Below are 18,728 nucleotides of genomic sequence, written 5' to 3' on the forward strand. Positions count from 1 at the left end.
TGTGTGTGTGTGTGTGTGTCGTGTGTGTGTGTGTGTGTGTGTGTGTGTGTGTGTGTGTGTGTGTGTGTGTGTGTGTGTGTGTCGTGTGTGTGTGTGTGTGTGTGTGTGTGTGTGTGCTTGGTGGAATCGAAGGACAGTTCATGAGGTGCGCACGATGTCATGCGAGGGAGTGCCAACGCAACAGGGCGCTCTGTGTATACCTGTCTGGCCGTTTTCTCCAAAGAGAATGATTGAAACGGTTGCATCCTGTCAGGCGTATTCCATCGAAACAACGGCATGAGTCAGCAAAGCAAGAAAAATGATGCACAACCACAACCACATGAGAGCGCATGCATGCACATACGCACGTACACACATACACACGCAACCAAAACCAAAACCAAAAATACAAGCACAAGCACAGCCACAGAGGACGTGTTTACGCACTGTGCCGGCGCCACGTCGATCGCCCGTGTATGTGTGGATGACGTAATCGGTCATGCCCGCACGCGAACCGGACGACTTGTCTGGCGAGAGCTCTCTGTTTTCAAACGCGACGCGGCATTGACGATGTGCACATGTGCAGATGAGATGCAGTGCCGTGAGATTGGGGGTGCTGAGCATCACACGCGTGCACAGAGCGTGCACAGCGGCATCAACAGCAAGCGCCAGATGTGCACGCACGCACACACACACACACATACGTAAACACACACACACATACGTAAACACACACACGCACACGCACGCACGCACACACACACACACACACATATATACACACACAACAATACGGGGAGCAAACCCTCAACTGACTTGAACAGGCCGTTCTTGCGTGAGAGCCAGTCGTTGCAAGGAAACACGTAGCGGCTTCCCGTACGCGCGTGCGTGACGACAATGCGATCGAGCAGCCAGCCTGGCGAGATGCCCGAGTTGTCGTGCTCAACATGGCACTGCTTCAGCTTGCCAAGTCGAGGCGTGTCGATGGTGAATCTGTCTGTCTGTGCTCGCTCAAACAGGTCGCCTTTGCCCGTCAGCTCGATGCGGGGTGAGGTTCCTTTGTCCCCGATCAGCGTCACATACACACGCGCGTCCGTGCCGGCGCCAAACTTGTCACCCGTGTAAACCTCCACATCGTATGTCGCTGTGCATACACGACAGGTGACGTGAGCGCAAAGAAAGGAGGGCCTGTGCCCAAGAACCCAACAAACCGAGCAGAAGTGTACATGCGCATGCACATGCAAGTGAACCCCACACCATCACACCATCACACCGCGTGTTGGCGTACATGAGCCGTCACCGCCGCCGCCCTCAGACACGTGGAGTGTCCGCTTCGTTTTTCCGTCGCCGTGAAATTGGCTGAACAAGTAAGGTCGCAATTGGAGGGAGAGAAAGGTGCAGGGAGGGAGAGTCAGGGAACGGTAAACAGAGGGCGGTGAGTAGAGTGGGGTGTGTGTAACTTAAGCAAGCATGAACGAGATTGCATGGGTGTCTGTGGTTGTGCTGAAGGCTCCTGCCTGAGATTCATACTGGTGCATAGAAGCGCGTGCATGCAAGCATGTGTGTCTGCCTGTGAAATCACCTGAGCCAGCAGCGGGCTGGGATGCGCCATGTCTTTGGCTTGTTGCTCTTTCGCTTCACCACAACTTGGCCCACGTTCCACGCTTCCTTCTTGTGCTGACAGTGGTTCTCAAGCACGACCTAAAGGTAGCGGCGTGTAGGCAAGGAGGTACAAAGCTGGGGTGAGGACGCGAACATTGTCGTGCAATTCCTGGCAGTTGCTCACACGAGTAGCCTGCAACCAGCAGCGCCCTGGCGGACACACAAGTGCATGCATGCCAAACAGTTGCACGCACGAACACCAGCACATGCATGAAAGCACACACACACACATACACACACATACACACACAAACACACACATACACGCACATACACACATGCACACACATACACACATGCACGCACATACACACATACGCATTTATTCACACCTTTGTGAGCTGTCCCACGGAGGGGCAGGTGATCTGGAATTTGTCTTTGCTGCCAGCTTTGAAGTGGACACCCGGTCCCGCCAGCCGCACCTTGTCAGACTTGCCCTTTGTGCCAATCAGCCGAATGGATTTCTGTCCGTCATGGGTGCAGGACAAGAGCAAGTTTGTTTGCAACGTGAGGACAAGTGTGCAACCAGGAACGGGGAACGCGAGCGTTCAAGAACCACCGCACCACAAGCATACAGAACAATACACCTGTGCACACGCACACACGCACGTACACACACGCACGCACGTACACACACACGCACACACACATACGTACACACACACACACATACGCACACACACACGCACACCTCTGATTTGCTGGCTTTGCTTGACTGGGATGATGTGTGCAGTTCAACGCTGTAGGTGACGGTTGGCCGACCAGCGCCCTTTGTGCCCCGGTGCGCGTGTGGCCTCCCCCGTCTTGTACCTGTTTTCATGTCAGGAGAACCGATGCACGCACGCACGTGACCATGTGTGAGGAGATGGTCAAACATTATGCACAACTGCAAGCCCCAGATCTGCAACGCCACACTGATGCAAGCACACCTGCACACCCCGCAACACCGACCACACCAACGCAACACTACCTGTGGAGGAGGAGGATGCCGGGTAGGCGGGACCGCCACGGCGCCGAGCAGATGTAGCGGATGTGGGCCCGGAGCCATATGGCATGGGCCGCTTGCGTGGCGGCTCCACCGCCGCTGTCCAGCCGAACTTGCGCGCAAAGTAATCGGAGAGGTGGGGGTCACTCAGGGGATCATACGGCGGCAACCTTCCATCCCTGTTGAGCATCTGTGGCACCGTTGTCTTCCTCTGTTCAGTGTGCGTGTGTGCAATTTGTGTGTGTGTGTGCGTGTGTGAGTTTGTGCATGCATGTGTGTGTGCGATTTGTGTGTGTGTGTGCAATTTGTGTGCGTGCGTGTGTGTGTGTGTATGTGTGTGTGCGTGTGCGTGTGTGTGTTAAGACCAACAGTGTTGAGGCTCGAGAAGGCCAGTCAAGTGCATTCATATGACTGTGATCGTACCAAGCCGCGAGGAACATGGGAGTCATACAGCTGTGGTGATTCATCTGTTTCAGTGCACGAGTGCGTGAGTGGAATACCGGCAGAGCAATAGGCGATGACTCAGTGGATGCTGAATGTGTGTGTGTGTGTGGGAACAACCTTCGGCGTGTCACAGCATCAGTGATCGGAAAGCGGGAGAGGCAGGATGGCCGCTCAGTCCAAGACAAGCGTGAGCGTATCCACGCATGCTCACACACACAAAACACACACGCATACGCACACATGCACATACACACACACAAAACACACACACACACAAAACACACACACACACACAAAACACACACACATACACACACATACACACACGAATGCGCTCACCTCTGTGATGCCTCCGGCCAGAGGACTTTTGCAGGAAGCTGGGAGGTGGGGCTGCGAGTGCGAACAGATCACAGTAAACAGCAGGTTCAAAGATCGATGGATGATGATGAGCCAGGTTGCGTGGGTTGTACGATATTTGGAGATTGAGCAGCTGTTGTAGTGCAATGTGACCAGGCACACACAGACACACACGCACACACGCACACACGCACACACGCACACACGCACACACGCACACACGCACACACACGCACATACACGCACACACGCACACATGTGCACCGCACCTGCGCTTGAGAAGCTGAACTTGTTTCGCGACACCTGGATGCGATCCACTACGCGTGTGGGGATGTGTGGCTCCATCTCTACCGCTGCTGATCGTGCAGCAAAGAGGAGCTACGTGTATGTGTGTGTATACGTGTGTGTATACGTGTGTGTGTGTGTGTGTGTGTGTGTGTGTGTGTGTGTGTGTGTGTTGGAAGCTGGCAGGTCTCTCACAACATCAATGCTCAATGCAACAAGGTCGCTGCTGCTGTCCTGCGTGTCAGCCGTTTTTGGTTGGTTGGTTGGTTTGTTGGCGTTGGAAACGAGGAATTTCAATTTATGGTGTCGCAACAAGAAACCGTCCCGAGCCGAGGCGGATATGGTGCAGTCTCTTCTTGCTTGACAACGCAACTGCAAACAACACACACACACACACACACACATTCACTTGTCTCGTTTCGTGTTGGTGGTGTGTGTGTGTGCTTTATTGACGACGATGGAGCAAGCAAGGGATGCGGAAGACAAAAGGGGTGATGGGTGTAACCGCTACAATACATACATACACACAGTTGTAACATAACATGCAAACAAGAACATGCAAACAAAACAACAAAGACTCTGATGCTGTTGTTGTTGTTGTTGTTGTTGTTGTGTGCCACTACCACAAGCAAGGGAAACTCATGGCAGGGCGATTCATCCAGGCAACATCGCACGACAAAACATACACACAACAAGAAGCGACCAACACCTACGAAACGAAATGCCATAAAGGTCGTGTCACACCACAACATTTTCAATGTCATGTGTCACGCACATCACGGCAACTCTACACACACATGCACACATGCATACACACGCATGCGGGTGTACGTGTGCGTGTGTGAGTGAGAGTTTGGCTTAAGCCCTGGGGGCGGTCTCGAGGACGTCTGGGGTGACGGCGTCGACGAAGGGCTTGAAGCCCTCGACGCAGAGGGCAGCCAGCTCGTTGGCCTGCTTCTCGTAGGCGGCGGCGTCGGACCACGTGTTGCGGGGGTCAAGCACGTCCTCGGGCACACCGGGGCAGGAGGTGGGCATGTTGAGGTTGAACGTCTCGTGCTTCTTCAGGGGCACGTCCTGCAGCTTGTCGTCGAGGGCGGCGGCAAGCATGGAACGGGTGTGCTTGATGCTGAAGCGCTCGCCAACGCCGTATGGGCCGCCAGACCAGCCCGTGTTGAGGAGCCACACGCTGACGTTGTGCTTCTCCATCTTCTCGCGCAGGAGCTTGGCGTAGACGGTCGGGTGCAGCGGCATGAATGGCAGGCCGAAGCAGGCGCTGAAGGTGGCGGTGGGCTTGGTGACGCCGAGCTCCGTGCCGGCCACCTTGGCGGTGTAGCCGAGGAGGAACCAGTACTCGGCCTGGGCCGGGGTGAGGCGGGAGATGGGCGGGAGCACGCCAAAGGCGTCGCAGGTGAGCATGATGACGTTGGCCGGGTGGCCGCCGCAGCCAGAGGCCTGGCGGTTGGGCACAAACTGCAGCGGGTAGGCGGCGCGGGTGTTCTCCGTGATGGAGTTGTCGCTGAGGTCGAGCGTGCGGGTGACCGGGTGCATGATGACGTTCTCCAGGACGGTGCCAAACTGGCGGGTGGTGTGCCAGATGGTGGGCTCGGCCTGGGCGGAGAGGCGGATGACCTTGGCGTAGCAGCCGCCCTCAATGTTGGCGACGCCCTCATCGGACCAGATGTGCTCGTCGTCGCCAATGAGCTTGCGCGACTCGTCTGCGCTGAGCGTGGTCTTGCCCGTGCCGGAGAGGCCAAAGAAGATGGCCGTGCGGTCGTCGTCGCCGACGTTGGCGGCGGCGTGCATGGTCATGATGCCCTTGAGCGGGAGGTAGTAGTTCATGACGGTGAAGATGCACTTCTTCATCTCGCCGGCGTAGTGGGTGCCGCCAATCACGGCCAGGCCCTTGCCCATGTGCAGGGAGATGAAGGTGGACGACTTGGTGCCGTCGTGGGCCGGGTCGGCCTTGAGGCCGGGGCAGTGGATGACGGTAAACTTGGGCACGTGGGTCTTGAGGGCCTCGTCCGTGGGGCGCACGAACATGGTGCGGGCAAAGAGGGCGTGCCACGCCGTCTCGGTGACGATGCGCACGGGCATCTGCGTCTTGGGGTCGTGGCCGGCAAGCACGTCCATGACGTACACGGTGCGGTTCTGCAGGTAGGCGATGCACTTGCGATGCAGCCAGTTGAAGGCCTCCTCGGACATTTCCTGGTTCACATCGCCCCAGGCAATGTTCTTCTCAGAGGTGGGCTCGCGCACAAAGTACTTGTCGCCAGCAGCACGGCCAGTGTGCTTGCCTGCATGAAACAGGGCAAGGAAACGGAAGGGACGAGGCGTGAGCGTGTTGAGGTGATGGTGGGAATTGGGTGAATTGGGTGACGATGTGCAAGCATGATGTGCATCAGTGAGGAGCGCATCAGTGAGAAGCGCGGCTACTTGCCTCAAACACACACACACACACACACACACAATATCACACACACACACACGATCACGATCACAACAATATAACACACACAACAACAGGCAACACGACATGCAAGCATGCATGCATGCATATAACAGGCAACAAAAACGACACACGCACACACCAGTGCGGACGCAGAGGGGCCCAAGGTGAACAATGTGGCCTTCACCACGGTGGACGGCGTGCTCGTACAGGGCAGCCGTGGGCAGGTTCCAGTGCTCCTGGTGCACGTTGCCGATGCCATGGTTGTCCAGCGTGTGGTTGGAAGGGTTGACGGAGCAGTCTGTGGTGGTGGTGGTGGTGGTGGTGGTGGTGGTTTGGTAGGGGAAGCGAAGTGTACCGAAGGCAAGGCCAACCAAAAAACCAAACGGATCGATTGCGCAATCGAAAACCCCGAAAAGTTGGTGCAGTGGCGAAGAAAGACAAGCAAAGTGGGTGAGGCAATGATGGTTGACGCCGGATGATGCTGTCTGTTGTGAAGGAGAGTTGGCTTGGCGACAGAGACAGACAGAGAGACGTGGAAGGAGAAGTGCAGGGAGAGGCAGGCACGCACATATGCATGCATGGAAAGAAGCAAGGGTAGGCGGAGACAAGAAGATAGATGGGAAACGAGAAAAGAAAGAACCAACAAACCAAGCAAATGAAGAAAAAAAAGGCCAAGGCAGTAGCAGCAGCCGCAGCTGCTGCTTGCTGTTGTTCACTGACCAGAGACGGCGCTGGTCTCGTACGGGGCGTCCTTCTGGGTATCCCTGTAGGCGGCGTGCACAGGGCCAAGGGGCTCGAGAACGGGAGGCATCTTGGAGGCGTTGGTGCGCAAAGAGATAGGGGTGGAGGCGAGGTGCGGAAATGCACGCGACGAAGAGCAGGAGGCAGAGGGGAGCCCGCGAGCTGCTCTGGCACTGATCCTAAGGGAGCGAACTAGCACAGAAAGCGTCGTCACGGTGCCGGGTGTGTGCGTGAACAGGTGGTGGTGCACTTGGGGAGATCAAAGCAGACAGAAAGGTGATGCGGCAAGGGCGCGGAGAAAATGGAGGTTGAGTAAGGCACACACGCACACGCAGCCACAGCACGCAAAAAAAACCACAAAGCCAAAGCGCACAAGGAAAAACCCCCACGTCAGCCACAAGCAAGCAAGCAGAAGCAAGACACATGGGTGGGTTGCTTGAGCAATACCTTCTTCTCAGAGCGCGTTTGCTTTTGCTTGTTGTTTCTGCTCGCTTGTTCGTTGTGGGACACGATGCAACGGAATGAATGGCTCTGAAGCAATGCACTCTCCGAATATTTGCCATGTTTTTGTACGACTCGCGAAAAAAAGAGAGAAACGCAACGAACGGAAGACTTGGACCTTTCATGATGTCGCAACTTCAGACTTTAAACGAGTTGAGCGCGTTTACCACAGGGTCTGTGCGACATGCGACAGGCAAACACATGTAATGCGCTCGTGGTGGGGAAAACAAACAACACAAGCAAGACAAGAAGCAAGCAAGCAACAACAAAGCGGCTGCTTGAGCCAGCGTAAGCACCTCCAACCACACATCCACCGCACCTCCAACCACACATCGACCACACAGCAACCACACACCAGCAGTACATCATGTCTGCGTTTGAGAGTGAGGAGCAGCGACTTGCGTACGAGCTGCTATCTTCGCAGGTACATCCGCACAGGGCCATGGACATTGTGGAGCGCCAGTACACGCGCTCCTACCACGCCGTGTACAAAGGCGCCGAGCCCGTCGCCGCAGCCACCATCGGCTCCACGCTCTGGTCCATCGTCGGTGGGCAGGTGGTCACCAACACCGTCAAGAAGCTCAAGAAGCGCAAGGAGGACAACCGCCGCGTCATCGTCACCGTCTCCCTCGCAGGCCTCAAGGTGAAGGGAGAGAATGTGTGCGCGCGCGCGTGTGTGTGTGTGTGTGGGTGGGTGGGTGGTTGGGTGTGTCCATGTCTATGTCTATGTGTGTGTCTGTGTGTCTGTGTGTCTGTGTGTCTGTGTGTCTGTCGATGTCGATGTCTATGTGTGTCCATCTTTGTGTCTGCGTGTCTGCCTGCGTGTCTGTATTTATGCCTGTATCTGTGCCTGTATATGTGTGTCACAAACCGCGCTTGCAGGTTCATGTCAGGAACAATAATGCAAGCCCACACACCACACACAGCACACACAGCACACACAGCACACACAGCACACACACAACACGTTATCACACACATTTCATTCTCTCCTCGTGCAATACGCCCACTCTCCCTCCACACCCCCCCCCCCTCACTTACCCAAAACACCCTTCTTGCACTAGCTGGAAGATGATCAGGAGATCTTGGCGTTTGAGACTCTGAAGACCATCACCCACGTGTGCCTGGACCCCTCCGATGCGAAGCGCGTTGCATACCTCTCCCACTACCCGCGTCTCGGCCTCTTCTACTGCCACATCATCAAGTTCCGAGACAAGACCCTCGCCTCGAAATTCCTCAACCACACCACACAGCTGTGCACCCAAGCCAAGCGCCGGTCCTTCTCTGAGCTCGGGTGAGTCGATCGATAGTAATGCTGCTGCTTGGGGTGGTGATGGTGCTAGTGTAATGTTGCTACTTCAGCTGAGGATGATGATGTTGTGGCTGCTGAGAAGAACGCATTGTTATTCTTGCGACTGCTGCTGCTGCTGCTGCTGCTGCTGCTGCTTTTGTTTTGTTTTTGTTTTAGTTTTTTGCTTGTTTCGCTGCGGGTGTCTGTGCCATGCCAGCAGTGCGTTCGCTATGACTCTTCTCACATCCATCGCAACAACACGCATGTGCACGTGCATGCAGCTCGTCTTCTGTTGTGGACGACGACGAAGACGACGACATGCGGTCGGTGGACTTTGGATTTGAGGACGAAGGGGAGGAGGCAACCGGAATTCGCAAGCAGATTGAGTCGCTCTACGGCGCAACCGTCGCCATTGCAGAGCTCGACTACATCTCCTCTGCACCCCTCACGCAGGTTTGCACCGTGTGTGTGTGTGTGTGTGTGTGTGTGTGTGTGTGTGTGTCTGTGTGTCTGTGTGTCTGTGTGTCTGTGTGTGTGTGTGTGTCTGTCTGTCTGTCTGTCTGTCTGTCTGTCTGTCTGTCTGTGTCTGTGTGTCTGTGTGTCTGTGTGTGTCTCTGTCCGCCTCTCTCTGTCTGTCTGACAGTCTCCATGTGGCTGTGTCACAACTCCTTTTCCATGCGCACGTGTGTTTATCTGCATGCTGCCCCCGTTGTCCGCCCACGCATCCTCCTCCTCCTCCACCTACCGCCTACCGCTCCCCCCCCCCCCACACACACACACACATAGTGCTCAAGGCATTGCGCAACTCCTCACTAACACCATCTCCTCCCACTGCTCCCTCTGCTCTCCCCCCTCTTCGCCTCGCACGCGTGCCGCTCTGCTGCTGCCGGCACTGCAGGTTGAGCTGGCGGACGCGTACAAGGACGACTGCGACCACCTGCAGCTCATCATCGACACACACCTCGGCAAACTCCAGCGGGAGAAGCAGGGCTCTGTCAAGTCGCTCACGCGTCGCAAGTCTTCCATTCGCCGCATCAAGAACAACGAGGCGCAACACGTCATCCTGATTGCGTCGATGGAGGGTATTCGCGTCGTCGACAGCAAGAGCAAGGAGGAGTTCTTGTTCCATTACATCAAGGTCTGCTGCTGCTGCTGCACGTGTACCTTGCTGTTTGTTGATCGTTTGTGGTGTGTTTGTGGTGTTATTGTGTTGGGTTGTGTTTTGTCTGTCTGTGTGCTGTTTGTGCTTCGTGTTGCGGTGATTGTCGCCTGCAGAGCGCCCCTTCTGGCCCCTTCACCACAGCAACACGCTATTCCACACCCTCCTCGTTGCCACAACCCCATTCCCCGGGCCATACACTTTCCCTCGCACACACATTCACACATACACACATACACACATACATACACTCACACCATCACACCATCACACACACATGCAAACAGGAGGTGAAGCTGTGGGGCCACGTGTGCATGGGCAAGGAGGATCGCGCGTTTGCGTTTGTGTCGTGCGACGCCCACCTCCAGAGCATCTCCTGCCACATGTTCTTCACCCGAAACGCACAGGACGCCCGCGAGCTCGCGGCAAACGTGAGCGCATGATGCGTGTATCTTTGTGTATGTGTATATGTCTGCATCTGTGTCTGTGTCTGTGTCTGTCTGTCTGTCTGTCTGTCTGTCTGTGTGCATGTTTGTCTGTCTGTCTGGCTGGCTGTCTGTCTGGCTGCGTCTTCACAGCGACGTTGACATGTCGAACATCATGCCTACCCATGTTATGAACCCTCCCCCCCCCCCTCTTTCCAGGTTGGCAAAGCGGTGGAGGCAAGCAACAAGATGGACGCGCTTCAGGGCGGTCAGCCGTTCATGCCCGTCGCGCGCACAAAAGGTCCAGTTCTGTCGGTCGTGAGAGCGAGGGCATTGTCATCTGCGGTGGTGCACGCGTGCCTTGTGCTGCTCGCATCTTCCCGTGTGTCGCATGCTTTGTCCGTGTGACACCGACAATGCCACTTTTGGTCCGCAGGCCACGTACCACGGTACCACCGTCGCCACTTTGCGCTCACCCCTCCCATCACACCCACCGCCTCTATTCCATCACCACCACCACCACCCATTACCACCGCGTGACCCGTTGCATGGTGGCAGGCGAGCTGACCGGTGCGTTGTCGCGACTTGAAGTTGATCGAGACGAAATCCACATGTTGCGGCCCATCGGCGCTGGGCAGGTCGGTCGTGTGGCTGCTTGGAGGATGGGGGGGGGAGGATTGCGCACACAGGCAATGGATTTGTTTGAGCAAAGTGTGGGCAGAGGGGGATGCACGCGCGAGCTTGTGTGCACGGTGGCGTGCTGTTACTTGTTCCAACAACCAAGGCTGCTTCCTCTTTTGCATTCACTCGCACACACTCACATTGCGCATACTCACGCATTCACTCACTCACGCACACAAACACGCCAGTTTGGTGTTGTGTTTGAGGTTGAGCACCAGCTGCCAGGAGTGCCGACGCCGCACATTCGCGCAGTGAAAGCGCTTCGCCAGGGCGCATCAAAGGTAAGAGGGAAGGTGGTTTGGACACACGTGTGCGTGGTGGCTGTCGTCGCTGTTATTGTCACTGTTCTGCCCTTGATTTCGCTGCATCCTCATCCAACAATTCTGGTTTGCTCACGCCGTGTGCCGCTGTTGCCTTGTCGCTTTCGTATCTCCCTTTCTCCGCTTCATTCGACGTGCGCGTGAAGTTGCACATGATTGACTTTGTGCGGGAAGCAGAGATTCTGTCCGAACTGGCGCATCCCAACATCGTCCGGCTCGAGGGCCTGTGTCTGCAGCAGCAGCCCTGGCTACTCATCGAAGAACTCGTTCCGTAAGTGCTGAACCACAAACACGTTGGTCATCACTATGTCAATACATCACACACACCCTCCCCCCCCCCCTGTTCACTTTTATCCTGACTCCCTCCACCCATCCTGCCCCCTCCTGCCACACCCCACCCCCTTTCGTCAACACCACCACCAGCTACGGCGATCTTGATTACGTTCTCCGGGTTGGCCTCGAGCGACGCGTCAACATCAAACTCCCAGAAGTCTTCCACTATTCCCTCCAGGTGTGTGTGTGTGTGTGTCTGTGTGGGTGTGCGTGTGTGTGTGTGTGTGTGTATGTGTGTGCGTGTGTGCGTGTGTGTGCGTGTGTGTGTGTGCGTGCGTGTGTGTGTGTGTGTGTGCGTGTGTGTTGGGTATCCTCTGTCCCGCTTCCCTTCTCACCTTCGTCCCTCCTCCCCTCTCATTCCTCGCCCCTCCCAGATCCTTGCCGGCCTGTCGTATCTGCTTGAGAAGCGGCTGCTACACCTCGACATTGCTGCCCGCAACATGCTCCTTGGCGCCCGAAATGAGGTCAAGATTGCCGACTTTGGCATGTGCCGCCGCCTTCCAGAGGGCAAAACCTCCATTGTCGTCAAAGAGCTGCCAAAGGTTCGGAAAGGGTGGATGCTTTGTGCTTCGTGTTTTGCATGCTTTGTGTGTCTGTGTGTCTGTGTGTCTGTGTGTCTGTGTCTGTCTGTCTGTCTGTCCGGGTAGCTGGTCGCTTGCCTCTCTGCCTGTCCTCTCCGCTGAACCACATGCATGCTTTCCGCTCCTGCATCACCCCCCCCCCCCACTTCCATATGCAGGTTGCGACGCGGTGGCTTGCTGTTGAGGCGTTTGACGAGCACCGCCTGTCCGAGAAGAGCGACACGTGGGCGTTTGCTGTCACCGTGTGGGAGATCTGCACACAGGGCGGCAAGCCGTACAGCGACGTGCACTTCCTCCAGGTTGCGCGCGAAGTGAGGGAGGGGCGACGACTTGAGCAGCCGCGTGTGTGCTCAGAGCCGCTGTGGGATGTGCTGATGCGCTGCTGGCACAAGAAGGCGGAGCGCCGGCCCACGTTCAAGGAGGTCACACAGCTGCTGCTGGATGCAAAGAAGAGGACGGAGACGCCTGACGCTGATCGCGATCTTGGACGCGTTGTCTTCTCGCGCACCATGGGAAAATCCTTCAAGCACCAACAGCAGCTGCACCAACAGCAGCGCCCACCCTCTCCCTGACGTCACACAAGCGTGTGTGTGTGTGTCTGTCTGTCTGTCTGTCTGTCTGTCATTTCTTTGCGTGTGAAACTTCCTGCCCCTGAGTGGTTTTGATCCTTGTGCTTCTTGCGCCGCATTGCTTGTCACTAATTATCACTTTGTTTCATTGTTCATACAACGTTGCCACCTGGGTGACACGACCGACCCCGGTTGAAGTGAGCCCTCATAAACATTGAGTTGCATCATAAATACACCCGCAGTCTTCACACACACACACACACACACACACACACACACACACACACACACACACACACACACACACACACACACACACACACACAGCTCATGAAGGTGGTGGAGGGTTGAGAGCGTGGGAGACGTAACGAAGCAGGAGTTGCGCTGCGGGCTGCGGCACACGCGGTCCACGCGGTGATGGCATATCCTCCATTGTTGCCTCGCCCTGTTGTGCCCCCTGTTGGTGTGCTTCTTCTTGCTGTTCTTCTGGGTCTGATAGAGATGATGATGACGACGACCATGATGGTGAGGGTGGTGACTGGTGCGTGTGCGCTGGCCAGCGCTGTTGCTGTTGTGTATGCCCCTGCTGCTGTTTCCGCTGCCTTGGGCGTGAGTGTTGGGGGTGTTGTGTGGAATGACTCCTTGGCGCAGGAGCGTGTGAGGGTGCGGTGCTCATTGGTGTGCGGCGACGGTGCGACCGCTGCTGCCATGGCGACGGCAAGGGCGTTGTCGACAATATGGAGTTGTCGGACGCAGACGAGGACGTGGACCAGGCGAGTGGCGACGTTGGCTGCACCGGCGTCCACGACGACATCAGGTGCGCCGGCGACAGGGAGGGCGACTGCGGTGATGGTGAACATGGGGGCGATGCGCGTCGCTGTTGTTGAGAGTATTCTTGTTCCTGCGTGCCCTCGCGAAACACGGGCCGTGTGCCTGATCTGCGTGGGAGTTGCCCCCGTGCTGGTTCTTGTACTGGAGCCTGCTTATGCGGGGAGAATGAAGATGCAGAGGGGCCTGGCCCGAGGGAGGCCGTCTGCCTCGGGGTTCGAATCATTTCTGGCCAAGAAGCAAATTGGACACTGCGTTGCCGAGCTTGCTCCTGTGGTCCCGGCGACGTGGCGTGCGGCTGGGAGCCTCCGTCATCCAACGTCGCAGGAAAGGAGAGCTTGTCCACAGTGGCCTTGAGCTGCTCAAAGAGATCTGCCAGGAGCAGGTTGTTGCTTCTCCTGTGGCTGTAGGACTGCGTGTGCAGAGGGACGCGCGGGCGGCGTCGCAGGGGCGCGGTCCCCTTGTGCGATTCCACATACACGAGGAGGCGAAGCACAAACAGCGTCAGAAAATGATGGGCTGCCTGATGTGCGATGCGGCCCTTCATGTGGAAGCTCATGCCGTCCACGTGTGGACGCTCGCACACTTCATCCTGCGCCCACAGCAACAACTCATGCACACGCCGCCTTGCCGTTCTGCTCGCAGTGTGCGTGTGTGTGCGTGTTGGTGGAAAACGAAGGAGGTGTGGAAAAGGTGGGCGTGTAAGCAAGCGACTGGTGTCCAAAATATGACACGACATGTACCACAAATACACACATACACACACAAACACCAGCGGCAGTTGCAGTGTGGGCTTTGCAGACGCTTGCAACCAACAAAAAGCAGAAACAAGAACGTAGCAAAGCACCACAAGCACAGCAAACACAGCACAACACAACAAACACAACAAACACACCTGCGAACACCACTACCAACGTCTGCAGTGGACTGTGTAAAGGCGGGAATGTCATGCAGCAACGTGACGCGAAAATACGATGACACTGGCCGTCTTGCCAAGGCTGCTAGTTCGTGGTGGACGTCCTGCAGGGCCAGAGCACGCAACAGCACCGTGCCTGCCAAGTCCAGATCCACCAAGTCCTCGTCCCCACTGCACTGCCAAGATGAACCGTTCATCGTGTGTGCTTGTTGGCTGTGTGTTTTCGAAATAACGGCGGAAATGGTGGCGACTGACTTCAGTTTTCCCCAAGACGGCACGAACCGCTTGTTTGCTTGCACGAACAAACGGCGAGGAGCGGGGATGAACACCCTGCCTTTGACATGCACGCGCAGGTAGCTGTGTGTGTGCATGTGTGCGTGCATGTGTGCGTGCATGTGTGCGTGCATGTGTGTGTGTGTGTATTTGGCACGCACAACTACAAGCACTGCTTCATCGGCCTGAAAGAAGGAGCAGCAACAGCACGACAAGTGCAGTGCAGTTACATGATCATGGCGAGCATGCTCATGATGAGGGTGATGGTGATGGCGTGGCGTGTCTGTAAGGACAGGAATAGGTGAGGCATTGTGAGGCACCACGACGTGCGCATGATGTGCGTGGCGTGCACGCACCGGGCTATTCTTTGATGCGACGCACACCTGCCACCCCTGCACGCACCGCTGCATCGCTGCGGCATCGCAGTATCGCAGCACACATCCCCTCCACGTACTGCGCCGCAACGCAGCACCCAGCGCAGCACCCAGCGCAGCACGGCTCCCATGAACACGCACATACGTGCAGAGGCACACACAATACACACGCATGCGTGCATGTTCGTGCTGGCGTGAACATGCACACGAACATGCAAGGGATGGAGTGCACGCACCCTTGTCCCTCCCGCCTCCCAGATCACCGAGCTTGCAGGCATAACTGCTTGCCGTTGCACGGGGGTTTGAGCGAGCCGGCTGCAGCGCAGCGCTCTCGCCCTATTTGTGAAGGTCGAGGTGATGGCGAGTTCATTTTTCATCTGCACCCAGCATTGCGACTCACCACCAGACCTCAAGAGGAAACGCCAAGCACCTCCAAGCCCAGGACCAGGCCCACACACTGTGCGTGACCTTCACCGCAACTGACCACCTCCTCGTCTTTGAGCGAGCGTTCCTCGGTTCCCCGCGCACGCCTCTTCGCACACCTCTTCGCGCACGACCGACAAGATGCGGCTGCACGCGTTTGCGGTCGCCGCCGCGTGCCTGATGCTCTTGCACGCAGCGGCTGCAATGCAAGCAGGAAAGGACATACCTGCATACAACCCGTACACGACGACGGAGAAGGCCTACACCACAACCACTGAGGCACCTGCGTACACCGCAACCAAGGCTTACACCACAACCACTGAGGCACCCGCTTACACGACAACCAAGGCCTACACCACCACGACGGAGGCACCTGCGTACACAACCACAAAGGCCTACACCACTACGACTGAAGCGCCGGCTTACACAACCACAAAGGCGTACACCACCACGACAGAGGCACCGGCTTACACCACGGAGAAGAACCCATATGCTCCCAAGACCACAACCGAGGCCCCGTCCTACACCACAACCAAGGCCTACACAACAACCAAGGCGTACACCACCACCACGAAGGCATACACCACCAAGCCTCCCGCCTACACCACGGAAGCGCCCGCTTACACCACACAGCCTCCACAGTACACCACACAGCCTCCACAGTACACCACGCAGCCCCCTGCATACACCACCAAGCCTCCCGCTTACACCACACAACCACCGCAGTACACAACTGAGGCGCCGGCCTACACGACTCAACCACCACAGTACACGACGCAGCCACCAGCTTACACCACGCGGCCCGCCTACCCCAGGTACACCACCCAGCCACCCCAGTACACCACCCAGCCACCACAGTACACGACGCAGCCACAGTACACCACCCAGCCCCCCGTCTACACGACGCAACCACCCAAGTACACGACAAAGCCACCTGTCTACACCACGCAGCCCCCAGTCTACACGACCCAGCCGCCCAAGTACACGACCCAGCCACCTGCCTACACGACGACCACCAAGTGCAACAACGCCTACGGCGGCTGCGATGACGTGGCGCAGGGCGATCCCAGCGGCAACACGGACTCGTCCGCCTCTGGCGCCAACGGGTCTGGCCTCTCCGCCGGTGCCATTGCAGGCATCGTTGTTGGCGCGCTGCTGCTTGTCGGCGTTGTTGTTGGCGGCGCCTTCTACGCAACGAAGAAGCGCCAGCAAACCGTCCTCCCGACGAACAACACGCCAGCCGAGGCGGACCACGCCTAAAGGCATCTGAATGTTTCGTGAATGTTTGTGAGTGTTTGTGTGTGTTTGTGTGCGAGAGTGCACGCAGTGGTTTGTACCTACTCCCGCGTTGTTGTTGATGTCCCATTCCTATGCTGGTGTTGAGGCACGTTGTCCCCCTGCCTCTCTTGTTGCCCTTTGTGCTATGTGCGTGCTTGCATGCCTTCTTCCCTCTTAAATCTTGCAAGATCAGCGGTTTGTGTTGCTGTGGGCTGTGATGTTTGTTCATTGGAGGAGTGGTTGGCGGCTTTGTTTCGCTTCTCGGCTTGCGTGTCAAGCGACCCAGTGATGGTGGTGGTTGTCGATGCGCGCGCCGTTTTGATGAAACTTGACTGGCTCATGTTTCCCATACAAAACGACATACAGAAAACGAAGTGCTGAAGTGTGCGTGCAGTCAGTGTCAGTGAGCTAGTGAGACTAGACGACTCATGATGTGATGTGACAGCACACAGTTGGCGTGTAGTTGGCGTGTAGTTGGCGTGTAGTTGGCGCGTAGCTGGCGTGTTCGTGCGTGTGAAGGAGAGAGGGAGAGAACGGGAATGCTGAAGCGGGGGAGCAACGAGACATGTTGTGTCTCAGCAGACGCAGAAAGAACAGCAACGCGCGCCAAACAACAACAACAACAACAACAACAACAACGCAGCAACGCGTTCAAATTGTGCGCGGCTGGACGATCGACTGAATTCAGGGTTGTGCTGTTTTGTGAGGCAAAAGTTCCCACACAGCAACACAAACAACGCAGTTTCCCTTCTCCAAACAACACTGACTTGCTTGCTTGCCAAAGATGAAGGTGTTTGCGTTTGCTGCAGTGGTGTGCGCTGCTCTTGTCGCCGTGGCGCTGTGCCCGATGGGCGCTGAGGCCACCTATGGCGTGGACGTCTCCCAACAGACCTACGAGAACGCCTGGAGCGTGAGTGCACGTGTGTGTATGTGTGTGTGTTGTGCGTGTGTGTGTGTGTGTAGGTTGTGCGTGTGTGTGTGTGTGTGTGTGTGTGTGTGTGTGTGTGTGTGTGTGTGTGTGTGTGTGTGTGTGTGTGTGTAGGTTGTGTGTGTGTGGTTCGCTTCATGCGTGATCTACCACCAGACCACCTGTATTCACTCGTGCTGCCCTCAATTCCCCACACGTACACACGTACACTCTCACGACCCACTGCACACACGCTGGACATTCCCTCTCCCATCTCTCACCCCCACCCCCTCCCAAACACACACACACACACACACACACACACACACACACACACACACACACACACACACACACACACACACCCACAGAAGCCTGAAATACAACAGGGACAGCTTTGGTGTCATTCGCTGCTTTATGTTGACGGGCCACCCGGACCCCAACTGCCCGCACACCATCTACAATGCTTGGGATGGGGGCATGGAAACGTGGACATCTACTTCTTCCCTTGCCCCACATGCGGCAACCCGGCCGGCCAGATCGACGCCATGGTCGCCAACCTCCCCAAATACAAAATCAAGCCCGGCAACGCCAATCCGGGCACCTACGGCATGCTGTGGCTCGAAATTGAGGGCCCGGAGTACTGGACAAGGAATCGGCGCCAAACGCAACTTCTTTATCGGCCTCGTCTCCAGGCAAGGCCGCGGGAACCACCGCGGGGTTTACACCAAGCAAAGCAATGCAGGGGGTGGGTGTCTGTGAATGTGTTTTTGTGTGTGAAAGCACAGAATGTAGGTTAGAAACGGCGGAGCTCAGGAGCGGATTGGGGTTCTTATTTGAAACAAGCGCGCAAATGAAAAACAAGTGTCTCACGCAACCCTCTCTTGTTATTCCCATCCCAACACACACATACACGGCTGTGCGAGCTATCCCTATAGGCGAGAAATTATTACTCCAGACTCTATCT

At 56.5% G+C, this 18,728-nt stretch overlaps 6 protein-coding genes across 6 annotated transcripts in view; 3 read left to right on the forward strand and 3 right to left on the reverse strand.

Moving 5' to 3' along the window:
* The window catches only part of PTSG_03232 (uncharacterized protein), a 17,049-nt gene extending 13,046 nt beyond the window's left edge, over positions 1-4,003 (reverse strand). Inside the window, exons 1-11 of the mRNA XM_004995759.1 lie at positions 3,697-4,003; positions 3,410-3,460; positions 3,050-3,093; positions 2,612-2,837; positions 2,333-2,451; positions 1,974-2,105; positions 1,562-1,680; positions 1,268-1,338; positions 796-1,123; positions 427-520; positions 201-246 (exon numbers count right to left, since the gene is read on the reverse strand). Of these exons, the coding sequence (XP_004995816.1) occupies positions 201-246; positions 427-520; positions 796-1,123; positions 1,268-1,338; positions 1,562-1,680; positions 1,974-2,105; positions 2,333-2,451; positions 2,612-2,837; positions 3,050-3,093; positions 3,410-3,460; positions 3,697-3,772 (1,306 nt within the window). The 5' untranslated portion in view covers positions 3,773-4,003. The remainder of the gene's footprint in view (positions 1-200; positions 247-426; positions 521-795; positions 1,124-1,267; positions 1,339-1,561; positions 1,681-1,973; positions 2,106-2,332; positions 2,452-2,611; positions 2,838-3,049; positions 3,094-3,409; positions 3,461-3,696) is intronic.
* A 90-nt stretch (positions 4,004-4,093) lies between these two features.
* On the reverse strand, positions 4,094-7,271 carry PTSG_03233 (phosphoenolpyruvate carboxykinase). Its single transcript, XM_004995760.1, has 3 exons — positions 6,882-7,271; positions 6,301-6,459; positions 4,094-6,006 (listed from the first exon to the last, which is right to left on the reverse strand). Exons 1-3 carry the CDS (start codon positions 6,970-6,972, stop codon positions 4,571-4,573), a joined length of 1,686 nt encoding a protein of 561 aa, XP_004995817.1. The 5' UTR covers positions 6,973-7,271; the 3' UTR covers positions 4,094-4,570.
* Positions 7,272-7,562: 291 nt separating this feature from the next.
* On the forward strand, positions 7,563-12,996 carry PTSG_03234 (TK/HMTK protein kinase). Its single transcript, XM_004995761.1, has 12 exons — positions 7,563-8,046; positions 8,468-8,697; positions 8,976-9,147; positions 9,593-9,832; positions 10,141-10,284; positions 10,498-10,579; positions 10,837-10,916; positions 11,148-11,240; positions 11,426-11,550; positions 11,703-11,790; positions 11,987-12,154; positions 12,352-12,996. Exons 1-12 carry the CDS (start codon positions 7,771-7,773, stop codon positions 12,763-12,765), a joined length of 2,112 nt encoding a protein of 703 aa, XP_004995818.1. The 5' UTR covers positions 7,563-7,770; the 3' UTR covers positions 12,766-12,996.
* Positions 12,997-13,090: 94 nt separating this feature from the next.
* On the reverse strand, positions 13,091-14,735 carry PTSG_03235 (uncharacterized protein; the record flags this gene model as incomplete). The annotated part of the gene is made up of 2 exons (XM_004995762.1): positions 14,486-14,735; positions 13,091-14,225 (listed from the first exon to the last, which is right to left on the reverse strand). The coding sequence occupies exons 1-2, from the start codon at positions 14,701-14,703 to the stop codon at positions 13,091-13,093; spliced, it is 1,353 nt and encodes a 450-aa protein (XP_004995819.1). The 5' UTR covers positions 14,704-14,735.
* Positions 14,736-15,717: 982 nt separating this feature from the next.
* Positions 15,718-17,043, forward strand: PTSG_03236 (uncharacterized protein; the record flags this gene model as incomplete). The annotated part of the gene is made up of 1 exon (XM_004995763.1): positions 15,718-17,043. The coding sequence occupies one exon, from the start codon at positions 15,718-15,720 to the stop codon at positions 16,834-16,836; it is 1,119 nt and encodes a 372-aa protein (XP_004995820.1). The 3' UTR covers positions 16,837-17,043.
* Positions 17,044-17,610: 567 nt separating this feature from the next.
* The window catches only part of PTSG_11981 (uncharacterized protein), a 2,474-nt gene continuing 1,356 nt past the window's right edge, over positions 17,611-18,728 (forward strand). The window contains exons 1-2 of the mRNA XM_004995764.1: positions 17,611-17,764; positions 18,133-18,509. Of these exons, the coding sequence (XP_004995821.1) occupies positions 17,639-17,764; positions 18,133-18,509 (503 nt within the window). The 5' untranslated portion in view covers positions 17,611-17,638. The remainder of the gene's footprint in view (positions 17,765-18,132; positions 18,510-18,728) is intronic.

The sequence above is a fragment of the Salpingoeca rosetta genome (assembly GCF_000188695.1).
Source record: "Salpingoeca rosetta unplaced genomic scaffold supercont1.7, whole genome shotgun sequence".
NCBI lineage: Eukaryota > Choanoflagellata > Craspedida > Salpingoecidae > Salpingoeca > Salpingoeca rosetta.